This window comes from Dreissena polymorpha, chromosome 6 (assembly GCF_020536995.1).
Source record: "Dreissena polymorpha isolate Duluth1 chromosome 6, UMN_Dpol_1.0, whole genome shotgun sequence".
Lineage (NCBI taxonomy): Eukaryota > Metazoa > Mollusca > Bivalvia > Myida > Dreissenidae > Dreissena > Dreissena polymorpha.
In genome coordinates, this window is record NC_068360.1 from 94,750,597 (window position 1) to 94,764,785 (window position 14,189).

The 14,189-nt window shown below is 39.3% G+C and overlaps 1 protein-coding gene across 1 annotated transcript; it reads right to left on the reverse strand.

Moving 5' to 3' along the window:
* Positions 1-1,973: 1,973 nt before the first annotated feature.
* LOC127834865 (cell surface glycoprotein 1-like) lies at positions 1,974-14,042 on the reverse strand. Its single transcript, XM_052360982.1, has 7 exons — positions 14,009-14,042; positions 12,362-12,493; positions 11,480-11,593; positions 9,440-9,571; positions 7,164-7,295; positions 6,370-6,444; positions 1,974-4,650 (listed from the first exon to the last, which is right to left on the reverse strand). Exons 2-7 carry the CDS (start codon positions 12,486-12,488, stop codon positions 4,433-4,435), a joined length of 798 nt encoding a protein of 265 aa, XP_052216942.1. The 5' UTR covers positions 12,489-12,493; positions 14,009-14,042; the 3' UTR covers positions 1,974-4,432.
* Positions 14,043-14,189: the final 147 nt, after the last annotated feature.

The window sequence follows — 14,189 nt, forward strand, 5'->3', positions numbered from 1 at the left end:
AGTTGCTATCTTCAATATTGCAAAAGTATTAATAAAATAAGCGATTTGGGCCACATATATTTGACCTCTGACCTTGAAGGATGACCTTGACCTTTCACCACTAAAAATGTGCAGCTCAATGAGATACACATGCTTGGCAAATATCAAGTTGCTATCTTCAATATTGCAAAAGAATTCATAAAATGAGCGATTTTGGCCACATATATTTGACCTCTGACCTTGAAGGATGACCTTGACCTTTCACCAATGATAATGTGCAGCTTCAGGAGATGCATTTGCATGCCAAATATCAAGTTGCTACTTTCAATATTGCAAAATGTTAAAGTTGGCATAAACAGACCAACCAACCAATCAACAGACCGACAGAGCAAAAACAACATGTCCCCCACTACTATAGTGGGGGACATAAAAATAGACTGATCCTACAAGCAAACCCCATATTTACACAGAACAATGTCTGAATTGACATAAATTTGGACAAAAAACATGCATTTTCCTGGATTTGAAGCACAGACCTTTTGATTGCAAACAACAGTCTTACTTACTAAGACATTTCTGAAAATTACACGTTGCCAGCAAAGTACATTTTAAATCAGATATGCAATGTCATGTCCTTACCAAATTGTACTAGAGCTGTTTTCACTTCGAGTTTGCAAACAGCCTTAAAATATAAACTAAACACTAGAAAAGAATCTTTAACAAGGGCTGTTTGTAAAACAAGCATGCCCCCCATATGGGCTGTCCGTTGTAGTGGCAGCCATTGTGTGAATACGTTTTTTGTCACTGTGACCTTGACCTTTGACCTAGTGACCTGAAAATCAATAGGGGTCATCTGTGAGTCACGATCAATGTACCTATGAAGCGTCATGATCCTAGGCAAAAGCGTTCTTGAGTTATCATCCGAAAATCATTTTACTATTTCGGGTCACCGTGACCTTGACCTTGTGACCTCAAAATCAATAAGGGTCATCTGTGAGTCATGATCAATCTACCTGTGAAGTTTCATGATCCTAGGCATATGCGTTCTTGAGTTATCATCTGAAAACCATTTTACTATTTCGGGTCACCGTGACCTTGACCTTTGACCTAGTGACCTCAAAATCAATAGGGGTCATCTGCAAGTCATGATCAATCTAGCCATGAAGTTTCATGATCCTAGGCGTATGAATTTTTGAGTTATCATCCGGAAACCATTTTACTATTTTGGGTCACCGTGACCTTGACCTTTGACCTCAAAATCAATAGGGGTCATCTGCGAGTCATGATCAATGTACCTATGGAGTTTCATGATCCTAGGCCCAAGCGTTCTTGAGTTATCGTCTGACAACCACCTGGTGGACGGACCGACAAACTGACATACCGACAGACCGACCGACATGAGCAAAGCAATATACCCCCTCTTCTTCGAAGGGGGGCATAATGAGATAAAAGTGCACTTACAAAATCAAAGTCTTTCATTTTGAAAACCAATAGACAGAATTATAACATATAAAAAGTATACAATCTTCAGTACACTGATCAACAAATTAAAACATTTTAAATCATACAATTTGCATAAAATTCAAAGCTTGATATCTCAAAAACTTATCCACAATATTGAAAGATATTAAGAATCTTACAATCTGCATCATAACTAAAGCTCAATATCTTATAAAACTGATTGACTAAACTGCAACATTTTACAAATTATTTAATCTACAAAAAATGAAAAACTTCATATTTCAAAATTCAACCGACAGCATTGACACATATTTAGAATCATACAAAGTTAAAGCTTCAAATGTCAACGTGAAAAACACATCCAAGATATCATTTAAACTAATATACTGACAAAGTTTCAAGAAGATTCATAAGTCCATATAAGGAAAAATGCCCCGCCCACTGGTGGCCATGTTTTTCTTAGCAACTGGAACCAATTTCAAACTTGTCCAAATATCATTGGGACAAATCTTCTGACAAAGTGTCATGATAAATATGGCTTCTAGAGTTTTAACAGGGTTTTACTTTAGCCATATAAGGAAAAATACCACGCCCCCTTAGTGGCCATGTTTTTCCACCAACTAGAACCATTTTTGAACTCATCCAAGATATCATTAGGACAAATCATCTGACCAAGTTTCATAATAATCGGAAAATAAATGTGGCCTACAGAGTGTTTACAATGTTTTAGTAAAGCATGATACATAACCATATTAGGAAAAATGCCCCGCCCCCTGGTGGCCATGTTTTTTAAGCAAACGAAACTATTTTTGAACTAATCCAAGATATCATTAGGACAAATCTTCTGACCAAGTTTCATGAAGATAAGAAAATAAATGTGGCCTATAGAGTGTTAACAAAGTTTTACTATAGCCATATAAGGTAAAATGCCCCACCCCCTGGCGGACATGTTTTTCAACCAACCAGCATCATTTTTTAACTTGTCTACGATATTTTTTGGGATGAATATTCTGACCAAGTTTCATGAAGATCGGAAAATAAATGTGGCCTCAAGAGTGTTAACAAGATTTTACTATAGCCATATATAGCCATATAAGGAAAAATGCCCCGCCCTTTGGCAGCCATGTTTTTCAAGCAAACGTAAGCATTTTCAGCTCGTCTAAGATATCATTGAGACCAAACTTCTGACCAAATTTCATGAAGAATGGACAATAAATGTGGCCTCTAGAGTGTTAGCAATGTTTAACTAAAGACATAAGGAAAACTCCCCCGCCCCTTGGCGGCCATGTTTTTTCACTGATCTGGACCATTTTCAAACTCGTCCAAAATATAAATAAAACCAATGTTTTGACCAAGTTTCATGATGATTAGGCAAACATTTTGACTTCTAAAGTGTTCACAAGGTTTCTCTATAGCCATATAAGGAAAACTGCCCCGCCCCTGGCGGCCATGTTTTTCAACGGACCGGAACCAATTTTTAACTAAACCAAAATATCATTTAGACAAACATTTTGACAAAGTTACATGAAGATTGGACTTCTACAGTGTTCACAAGTTTTTTTGTTGTTTTTTTGACCTAGTGACCTAATTTTTGACCCAGCATGACCCAGTTTCGAACTCAGTCGAGGTATCAATGTGACAAATGTTCTGCAAAATTTCATGAAGATCAGACAATAAATGTGGCATCTAGAGTGTTCACAAGGCAAAATGTTGACGACATACAACGCACAACGGACAAAAGGCAATCACAAAAGCTCACCATGAGCATGTTGCACTCAGGTGAGCTCAAAAGTTATGGCCAATTTTAAAGTTTTCAGACGGACGGACAGAAGCAATATATTTAACATTTAACCTTGAAGGATTACCTTGACCTTCACTTTTCACCACTCAATATGTGCAGCTTCACAAGATGCACATGCATGCCAACTGGAGCTTTGTCACAGACGTGACATATACCCCCACATAACGCATTGACACAGACTATTTTGTATGCTGTCTTCACAAAACAAGATAATACAATTTATGGCGATTTTTTAAGAATCATTATGCCATTATCATTTATAGCCATTTTTACCTTTGAACTCTTGAATTGTTTCACATGACAAGCCTTCCAATGACTTTGAACAAAATTGATGTACAGAGTCATTTTAAAATCTTACAATGAATGACATATTTATGGCCCAGACAAGATAATTTATTGCCATTTTTGACCTTTGAACTAAAACTACAACTTTGAGTTTGAAGATATCGACGTAATTCTTTCGCGCGACACACTGTCAAATGATGGTGAACAAAAGAGCCAACGATTTTAAAATCGCACAATAAACAACATAGTTATTGCCCAGACAAGCTCAATTATGGCCATTTTTTACCTTTAAACTCAAATTGTGCCCTTGTTCTTGGAAATATCGACGTAATTCTTTCGCCCGACACACTGTTCAATGATGGTGAACAAATGTGCCAAATGATTTTAAAATCTCACAATAAAAAACAAAGCTATGGCCCGGACAAGCATTTGACCTTTGAACTCCCAAGTGTGACCTTGACCTTTGAGATATTGACGTAATTTCTTTTAACGCGACACACCGTTCCATGATGGTGAACAAATGTACCGAGTCATTTAAAAATGTAACGATAAATAACATAGCTATGGTCCGTACAAACTTACAGTTTAAAACATACTAAGTGACCCCATGACCTAGTTTTTGACCTGGCATGACCCATATTCAAACTTGATCTAGACATTATCTACATACAACTACTGACCAAGTTTGGTGAAGATCGGATGAAATATCGGGACAGACCGACAAACGTGACTCCTATATAGCCCCCATTACCAATTGTAATAGGGGTATAAATATCAAGTTGCTATGTTCAATATTGAAAAAGTTATGGCCATATAAGTTTTCGGCCAGATGGACAGACTGACTGACTGACGGACAGTTCAACTGCTATATGCCACCCTACCAGGGGCATAAACATATTCCACAGTTCAACAATTCTTTTTCCATTTTTGTTTTTCCATAATAATGTTATGGACCCTTGCCCTTATCTGGGCCACTGTTCTTCCGGTAAGTATTTTTAGGGACCCCATTATTTTTGAGCCAGATGGCATTTTTTTTTCTCTTAATTCATCTCTAAAAAAGTTCATGAAACATATGTTCTCTTCGCTGGCCCACTTTCGTTTCATTCCTTTTCTTGTCCCTGTCCCTAAAACAAGAATAGATATAAAAAATAAAATAGCAATGAGTATCATGTCAGTGTTTTTTTCAGTTTTGGGGAAAAGGGGTCGGGTCCCCTGAGAGGGGGATAATTCACGTGTAAAAGGGGAAATTTCAATGCTAAGCAAGTAACATACAAAATCAAGTTGTAACACCATAATTCACCATACACAGAGAGAAAAACATTATTCCAACTTTTTTTGTCATCAACATGTTATGTTTATGTTCAAAGATCAACATTTTTTGGCTTTTCTGTGAATTATTTAAACGAGGTATTGATTAAAATTGAACTACACTTCCAAGAGGGGAAATTTTCAAATATTTTTGGGAAAAATATACACTCTAAGCAGCAAACTCATTTGTTCAGTGACTGTAAGCCCTTTATTTTGTTGACTTTTCTACTGAATTGATCCTTGCACACAAAGTATCAACATAAGTCAGTGTTCTGCCGTGGATGCGCCCTTGTGTTATTGTCGCAAAAAACAAATATTTGTCCCCACCCGTTTTCTGTATATGGGTCCGCGGGCGCACATGAATTAGAAATAAAAACTAATCGATTCAATTTGTAAGTCGGTAAAGTAATCGAGTGAATGTGTAACCAGAACAAACTATTTCATTGGACATGACGTCATTTCGCAGCCAATGGTTAATTTATTTAATATTAACACTCTATTTCATTGGTAAGTTGAGATTATAACAACCAATCAGATATCAAGGAAATTTCCGAACCTATCAAAATGGCTTAAAGTGACAGGCCAAAGAAAACAAAATCCATTTTTTTTTTCCTCCGGCAAGTAAAATTAGAAAATATGACAATAATATTAACAACCCAACAGAGTCTTCCCAAGTCCCAACATCGTTTAGCAATTACGAAAAAAGTCTGCCCCTAAACGTACATTCCAAAAAAATTGGCTTCAAAAATGTCCTTGGTCACTGTTTGACAACAACAAAATGACATGCAGATTGTGCATAAAGTAAAAAAGAAAACGCCTTTACTATCGGTATTTCTAATTATCGAACAAGTACTTTGACATGCGGAGTCCAATGACCATAAATTTTTTCAAAGTTTTGTAAATATGTTGACAACTGTTTGACAGTGTTAAAAAGTTTTTTGAATGTTCCAGTTTTAATAACAATGTTACAACCTGACTGTAAGAAGTTTAAGCACGTTTAAAAGTTCAAGTTAAAGGTTATTAGTTTCCACACATTTAATTCTGCTACAAAAATATTTCTGTGTCCCCATATTTTTTCTTTTTGTCCCCACTTTTGTAATCCTAAAGGGTCCCCAACAGTAAAATTTCACAGCAGAACACTGCAAGTGATACAATGATTGAATATTGTAGAGCAAGGTTTTCCTGATAAAAATGCACAAAACCTGAACATGTTAGGAGGTAAAATGAACTAACTGAAACTGTTTAACACCAGTTTAAACCAATTTTTCACACATATAAGAACTGACAGTTCGCAGAACTATCATTTCTTGGAAGAACAAGTACTAAACATTAACTTTCATAGCAAACTGCCTACTTTGTACTTTACAAGGACTTTTACAAGCACATTGTTGTAACCCTGTAGATCACAGAGGAGGTCGTCTAGAGCATCACACTTGACTTGGACTACTCATTTACTTTAATACAGTCATGACATAAGACTCTGTCACATAATGATAGAAAATGCAGAGAAACCCGTCTTCAAATTTAGTTCATACCTTGAGGATTTGGCTGCCTCATTTCATCATGGGTCAGACTGGCTGGCCCTTCACTGGCAGCAGTTGACATGGACTCTGAAAGAACCAAAGTGAAACCTGTAGATTGCATATGATCAGCACAGTCAACACTGGCATGTTGTATCATGAGAGGCTCTGACTCCTGTACAGATTCTAGACTGTGGGTGTCTTCAACAGTTGCCTCAATGACTGTAAACATATAATGTCAACAGTGGGGTCTTGTATGTCTATTATCCATTGGTGGATCTTGCTGAAATCTATAGAAAACATGCATGCCCCCCATATGGGCTGTCCGTTGTAGTGGCAGCCATTGTGTGAATACGTTTTTTGTCACTGTGACCTTGACCTTTGACCTAGTGACCTGATAATCAATAGGGGTCATCTGCAAGTCACGATCAATGTACCTATGAAGTGTCATGATCCTAGGCAAAAGCGTTCTTGAGTTATCATCGGAAAATCATTTTACTATTTCGGGTCACCGTGACCTTGACCTTTTGACCTCAAAATCAATAGGGGTCATCTGCAAGTCATGATCAATGTACCTATGATGTTTCATGATCCTAGGCCCAAGCGTTCTTGAGTAATCGTATGACAACCACCTGGTGGACAGACGGACCGATCGACATGAGCAAAGCAATATACCCCCTCTTCTTCGAAGGGTGGCATAAATATATATTGGCTTGGACAACAGAAAATTGTACTAGAATATATAGTCTACAGTTGGGTCATGTCTTTATCATCAATAGATGGGCCTTTATATATGACAACAGAAATACCATGGGTCAGACTGGCTGGCTCTTCACTTGGCTCCCTCCTATCATGGGTCAGACTGGCTGGCTCTTCACTTGGCTCCCTCCTATCATGGGTCAGACTGCCTGGCTCTTCACTGTCAGCAGTTGACATGGACTCTGAAAGAACCAAAGTGAAACCTGTAGATTGCATATGATCAGCACAGTCAACACTGGCATGTTGTATCATGAGAGGCTCCGACTCCTGTATAGATTCTAGACTGTGGGTGTCTTCAACAGTTGCCTCAATGCCTGTAAACATATAATGTCAACAGTGGGGTCTTGTATGTCTATTATCCATTGGTGGGTCTTGCTGAAATCTATAGAAAACATGCATGCCCCCCATATGGGCTGTCCGTTGTAGTGGCAGCCGTTGTGTGAATACGTTTTTTGTCACTGTGACCTTGACCTTTGACCTAGTGACCTGAAAATCAATAGGGGTCATCTGCGAGTTACGATCGATGTACTTATGAAGTGTCATGATCCTAGGCAAAAGCGTTCTTGAGTTATCATCCGAAAATCATTTTACTATTTCGGGTCACCGTGACCTTGACCTTTGACCTTGTGACCTCAAAATCAATAGGGGTCATCTGCGAGTCATGATCAATCTACCTATGAAGTTTCATGATCCTAGGCATATGCTTTCTTGAGTTATCATCCGAAAACCATTTTACTATTTCGGGTCACCGTGACCTTGACCTTTGACCTAGTGACATCAAAATCAATAGGGGTCATCTGCGAGTAATGATCAATCTACCCATGAAGTTATGATCCTAGCCGTATGCGTTCTTGAGTTATCATCCGGAAACCATTTTACTATTTCGGGTCACCGTGACCTTGACCTTTGACCTCAAAATCAATAGGGGTCATCTGCAAGTCATGATAATGTACCTATGATGTTTCATGATCCTAGGCCCAAGCGTTCTTGAGTAATCGTATGACAACCACCTGGTGGACAGACGGACCGATCGACATGAGCAAAGCAATATACCCCCCTCTTCTTCGAAGGGTGGCATAAATATATATTGCTTGGACAACAGAAAATTGTACTAGAATATATAGTCTACAGTTGGGTCATGTCTTTATCATCAAAGATGGGCCTTTATTATATGACAACAGAAATTACCATGGGTCAGACTGGCTGGCTCTTCACTTGGCTCCCTCCTATCATGGTCAGACTGGCTGGCTCTTCACTTGGCTCCCTCCTATCATGGGTCAGACTGCCTGGCTCTTCACTGTCAGCAGTTGACATGGACTCTGAAAGAACCAAAGTGAAACCTGTAGATTGCATATGATCAGCACAGTCAACACTGGCATGTTGTATCATGAGAGGCTCCGACTCCTGTATAGATTCTAGACTGTGGGTGTCTTCAACAGTTGCCTCAATGCCTGTAAACATATAATGTCAACAGTGGGGTCTTGTATGTCTATTATCCATTGGTGGGTCTTGCTGAAATCTATAGAAAACATGCATGCCCCCCATATGGGCTGTCCGTTGTAGTGGCAGCCGTTGTGTGAATACGTTTTTTGTCACTGTGACCTTGACCTTTGACCTAGTGACCTGAAAATCAATAGGGGTCATCTGCGAGTTACGATCGATGTACTTATGAAGTGTCATGATCCTAGGCAAAAGCGTTCTTGAGTTATCATCCGAAAATCATTTTACTATTTCGGGTCACCGTGACCTTGACCTTTGACCTTGTGACCTCAAAATCAATAGGGGTCATCTGCGAGTCATGATCAATCTACCTATGAAGTTTCATGATCCTAGGCATATGCTTTCTTGAGTTATCATCCGAAACCATTTTACTATTTCGGGTCACCGTGACCTTGACCTTTGACCTAGTGACATCAAAATCAATAGGGGTCATCTGCGAGTAATGATCAATCTACCCATGAAGTTTATGATCCTAGCCGTATGCGTTCTTGAGTTATCATCCGGAAACATTTTTACTATTTCGGGTCACCGTGACCTTGACCTTTGACCTCAAAATCTATAGGGGTCATCTGCGAGTAATGATCAATCTACCCATGAAGTTTCATGATCCTAGGCGTATGCGTTCTTGAGTTATCATCCAGAAAACCATTTTACTATTTCGGGTCACTGTGACCTTGACCTTTGACCTAGTGACCTCAAAATCAATAGGGGTCATCTGCGAGTCATGATCAATCTACTGACAAATTGTACTAGAATATATAGTCTACAGTTGGGTCATGTCTTTATCATCAATAGGTGGGCCTTTATTCTATGATAACAGAAATACCATGGGTCAGACTGGCTGGCTCTTCACTTGGCTTCCTCCTATCATGGCTCAGACTGGCTGGCTCTTCACTTGGCTCCCTCCTATCATGGGTCAGACTGCCTGGCTCTTCACTGTCAGCAGTTGACATGGACTCTGAAAGAACCAAAGTGAAACCTGTAGATTGCATTCGATCAGCACAGTTAACACTGGCCTGTTGTATCATGAGAGGCTCTGACTCCTGTATAGTTGCCTCAATGCCTGTAAGCATATAATGTCAACAGTGGGGTCTGTATGTCTATTATCCATTGGTGGGTCTTGCTGAAATCTATAGAAACAAGGGCTGTTTGTAAAACATGCATGCCCCACATATGGGCTGTCCGTTGTACTGGCAGCCATTGTGTGAATACGACTTTTGTCACTGTGACCTTGACCTTTGACCTAGTGACCTGAAAATCAATAGGGGTCATCTGCAAGTCACGATCAATGTACCTATGAAGTGTCATGATCCTAGGCAAAAGCGTTTTTGAGTTATCATTCGAAAATCATTTGACTATTTCGGGTCACTGTGACCTTGACCTTTGACCATGTGACCTCAAAATCTATAGGGTTCATCTACGAGTCATGATCAATCTACCCATGAAGTTTCATGATCCTAGGCGTATGCGTTCTTGAGTTATAATCCGGAAACCATTTTACAATATCGATCACCGTGACCTTGACCCTAGTGACCTCAAAATCAATAGGGGTCATCTGCAAGTCATGATCAATGTACCTATGATGTTTCATGATCCTAGGCCCAAGCGTTCTTGAGTTATCGTATGACAACCACCTGGTGGACGGACGGACCGATCGACATGAGCAAAGCAATATACCCCCTCTTCTTCGAAGGGTGGCATAAATATATATTGGCTTGGACAACAGAAAATTGTACTAGAATATATAGTCTACAGTTGGGTCATGTCTTTATCATCAATAGGTGGGCCTTTTATTATGAACGTCTCGATGAGGGTACTGATGAGAAGAAAATCAATACATACATTAGAGACCCGAACAAATTCATGAGCCACATTCTGGGTCGTAACGTAACAAGGGCCGTAACGGTAAAGATTTTAATTACATTTTGTACTTAGCAGAGTTCCGAAGTACAGTCTATTACAAGATAAATCTGAGCCGATTTTAAAAAACGTATAGCAAATTTTGTAATTTAATGACGACCTGCTCCATGAAGTTTACTTTCAGTTTAGAGCCGCCGTGATCAGTAACATTTTTGTGTTTTGCATCCGATTTGAATGTTCTCCCAAAAAATATAATAATAAATTCACATGTCTACTCAATAGCTATGTATTTTAAGAAACACATTTCGCGAGAATTTCTCACGAAAAATGACATGTACAATGTTTAAATCAAAGTTTTAAGCTGTGATTAAAAGTTTCAAAAACACCCAATGCGCCCTTTTCAAGAGAATCTCCGTGTAAAATGTCCCCTTTTTTCAAGTCATGCGCCATGCCCCTCTGCCTTTCTAGATGAAACACTACAAGCTAACTCCAATATAACCCCCTAACTTCGTTTGTGGGGGTATAATAAAATTCATTCTCAAAAGTTAAATAATATCTTTTGTAGTTGTAGATTATTCGGGTATTAATCCTCTCATTTCACAAATAAACTGTTCATAACAGATGAGATTGGCAAGCATAAATGCCTTAATGAACACCAAAATATTTGCATGTTGTCTTCACAAAAAACAGCCCAACCATGCTCAATGTTAAAAACGCACTAGTGACCCCGTGACCTAGTTTTTGATCCGGCATGACCCATATTCACACTTCTACCTAGGTATCCTCTAGATACAACATCTGACCGAAGATCGGATGAATACAACTTGAATTAGAGAGCGGACACTTAATACAGACGGACCGACCGACAGACCAACAGACAAGTTTGGCGAAGATTAGATGAAAACAACTTGAATTAGAGGGTGGACACTTAATACGAACCGACCGACAAGTTCACTCCTATATACATCCCTAAACTTTGTTTGTGGGGGTATAATTGCATTTATACCTTGAGGATTTGGCTCCCTTCTATCATGGCTCAGACTGGCTGGCTCTTCACTTGGCTCCCTCCTATCATGGGTCACACTGCCTGGCTCTTCACTGTCAGCAGTTGACATGGACTCTGAAAGAACCAAAGTGAAACCTGTAGATTGCATTTGATCAGCACAGTTAACACTGGCCTGTTGTATCATAAGAGGCTCTGACTCCTGTATAGTTGCCTCAATGCCTGTAAGCATATAATGTCAACAGTGGGGTCTTGTATGTCTATTATCCATTGGTGGGTCTTGCTGAAATCTATAGAAACAAGGGCTGTTTGTAAAACATGCATGCCCCACATATGGGCTGTCCGTTGTACTGGCAGCCATTGTGTGAATACGACTTTTGTCACTGTGACCTTGACCTTTGACCTAGTGACCTGAAAATCAATAGGGGTCATCTGCAAGTCACGATCAATGTACCTATGAAGTGTCATGATCCTAGGCAAAAGCGTTCTTGAGTTATCATTCGAAAATCATTTGACTATTTCGGGTCACTGTGACCTTGACCTTTTCTTGAGTTATAATCCGGAACCCATTTTACAATTTCGATCACCGTGACCTTGACCTAGTGACCTCAAAATCAATAGGGGTCATCTGCAAGTCATGATCAATGTACCTATGATGTTTCATGATCCTAGGCCCAAGCGTTCTTGAGTTATCGTATGACAACCACCTGGTGGACGGACGGACCGATCGACATGAGCAAAGCAATATACCCCCTCTTCTTCGAAGGGTGGCATAAATATATATTGGCTTGGACAACAGAAAATTGTACTAGAATATATAGTCTACAGTTGGGTCATGTCTTTATCATCAATAGGTGGGCCTTTATTATATGATAATAGAAATACCATGGGTCAGACTGGCTGGCTCTTCACTTGGCTCCCTTCTATCATGGGTCAGACTGGCTGGCTCTTCACTTGGCTCCCTCCTATCATGGGTCAGACTGCCTGGCTCTTCACTGTCAGCAGTTGACATGGACTCTGAAGAACCAAAGTGAAACCTGTAGATTTGCATTTGATCAGCACAGTTAACACTGGCTGCTGTTGTATCATGAGAGGCTCTGACTCCTGTATAGTTGCCTCAATGCCTGTAAGCATATAATGTCAACAGTGGGGTCTTGTATGTCTATTATCCATGGTGGGTCTTGCTGAAATCTATAGAAACAAGGGCTGTTTGTAAAACATGCATGCCCCACATATGGGCTGTCCGTTGTACTGGCAGCCATTGTGTGAATACGACTTTGTCACTGTGACCTCGACCTTTGACCTAGTGACCTGAAAATCAATAGGGGTCATCTGCAAGTCACGATCAATGTACCTATGAAGTGTCATGATCCTAGGCAAAAGCGTTCTTGAGTTATCATTCGAAAATCATTTGACTATTTCGGGTCACTGTGACCTTGACCTTGTGACCTCAAAATCAATAGGGGTCATCTGCGAGTCATGATCAATCTACCTATGAAGTTTCATGATCCTAGCATATGCTTTCTTGAGTTATCATCCGAAACCATTTACTATTTCGGGTCACCGTGACCTTGACCTTTGACCTAGTGACCTCAAAATCAATAGGGGTCATCTGCGAGTAATGATCAATCTACCCATGAAGTTTCATGATCCTAGCCGTATGCGTTCTTGAGTTATCATCCGGAAACCATTTTACTATTTTGGGTCACCGTGACCTTGACCTTTGACCTCAAAATCTATAGGGGTCATCTGCGAGTCATGATCAATCTACCCATGAAGTTTCATGATCCTAGGCGTTGCGTTCTTGAGTTATCATCCCGAAACCATTTTACTATTTCGGGTCACTGTGACCTTGACCTTTGACCTAGTGACCTCAAAATCAATAGGGGTCATCTGCAAGTCATGATCAATGTACCTATGAAGTTTCATGATCCTAGCCCAAAGCGTTCTTGAGTTATCATCGGAAACCACCTGGTGGACGAACCGACCGACAGACCGACCGACATGTGCAAAGCAAATACCCCCCTCTCTTCGAAGGGTGGCATAAATATATATTGGCTTGGACACCAGAAAATTGTACTAGAATATATAGTCTACAGTTGGGTCATGTCTTTATCATCAATAGGTGGGCCTTTATTATATGATAAAAGAATACCAAAGGAAATGTTTTGTTTTCCAAAGCACTTCTAAACGTGTTTTTTTATGCTTTTCGGTATAAGGTATTAGATGTACCAAAATAACAACACACATATCCCCCACTAAAATAATTGTTATAAGACCTGCTTACAATTTAAATCAGAAAATCTTCATACTTGCAAGTAAGTTATTTATCCTTTAAATCATTAAAATAACTCAGAAACAGAAATGTCTAATTGAGCATATAACTATTTCATAAGGTGTCCAAATCTAAAGGTATTCCTATACTCCTTTTTTTTTAATGGGCTACCATAACAATGACTCTGTTTATGGACCATTTCATAATACAAATGAACAGTGGCCAATGATCTATCATGGGTATAATAACTATTTTACCTTCTTGATGGCCATCTTCGTCTTCAATTGGAAGAGGTAATCTGTAAAAAATGATTTTTTATTTTAGAAATAACTATTTAGAAAAAAATAACGAAAGTCACTCTTGATACGACAGTAAATATTTCAATACTTCAAGGTTGTTAAAAAGTATTTTGTTGCATTTAGCATTTCTTTAAGAGGA

Excerpts from the sequence above, each read along its gene's own strand:
- LOC127834865 (XM_052360982.1), bottom strand. The coding sequence starts at position 12,488 with ATGTCAACTGCTGACAGTGAAGAGCCAGGCAGTCTGACCCATGATAGG. Across the intron at positions 11,594-12,361 it reads GCCAGCCAGTCTGACCCATG|AGTCCATGTCAACTGCTGAC; the intron begins GTATTTCTATTA and ends TGGTTCTTTCAG. Across the intron at positions 6,445-7,163 it reads GCCAGCCAGTCTGACCCATG|AGTCCATGTCAACTGCTGCC; the intron begins GTATTTCTGTTG and ends TGGTTCTTTCAG.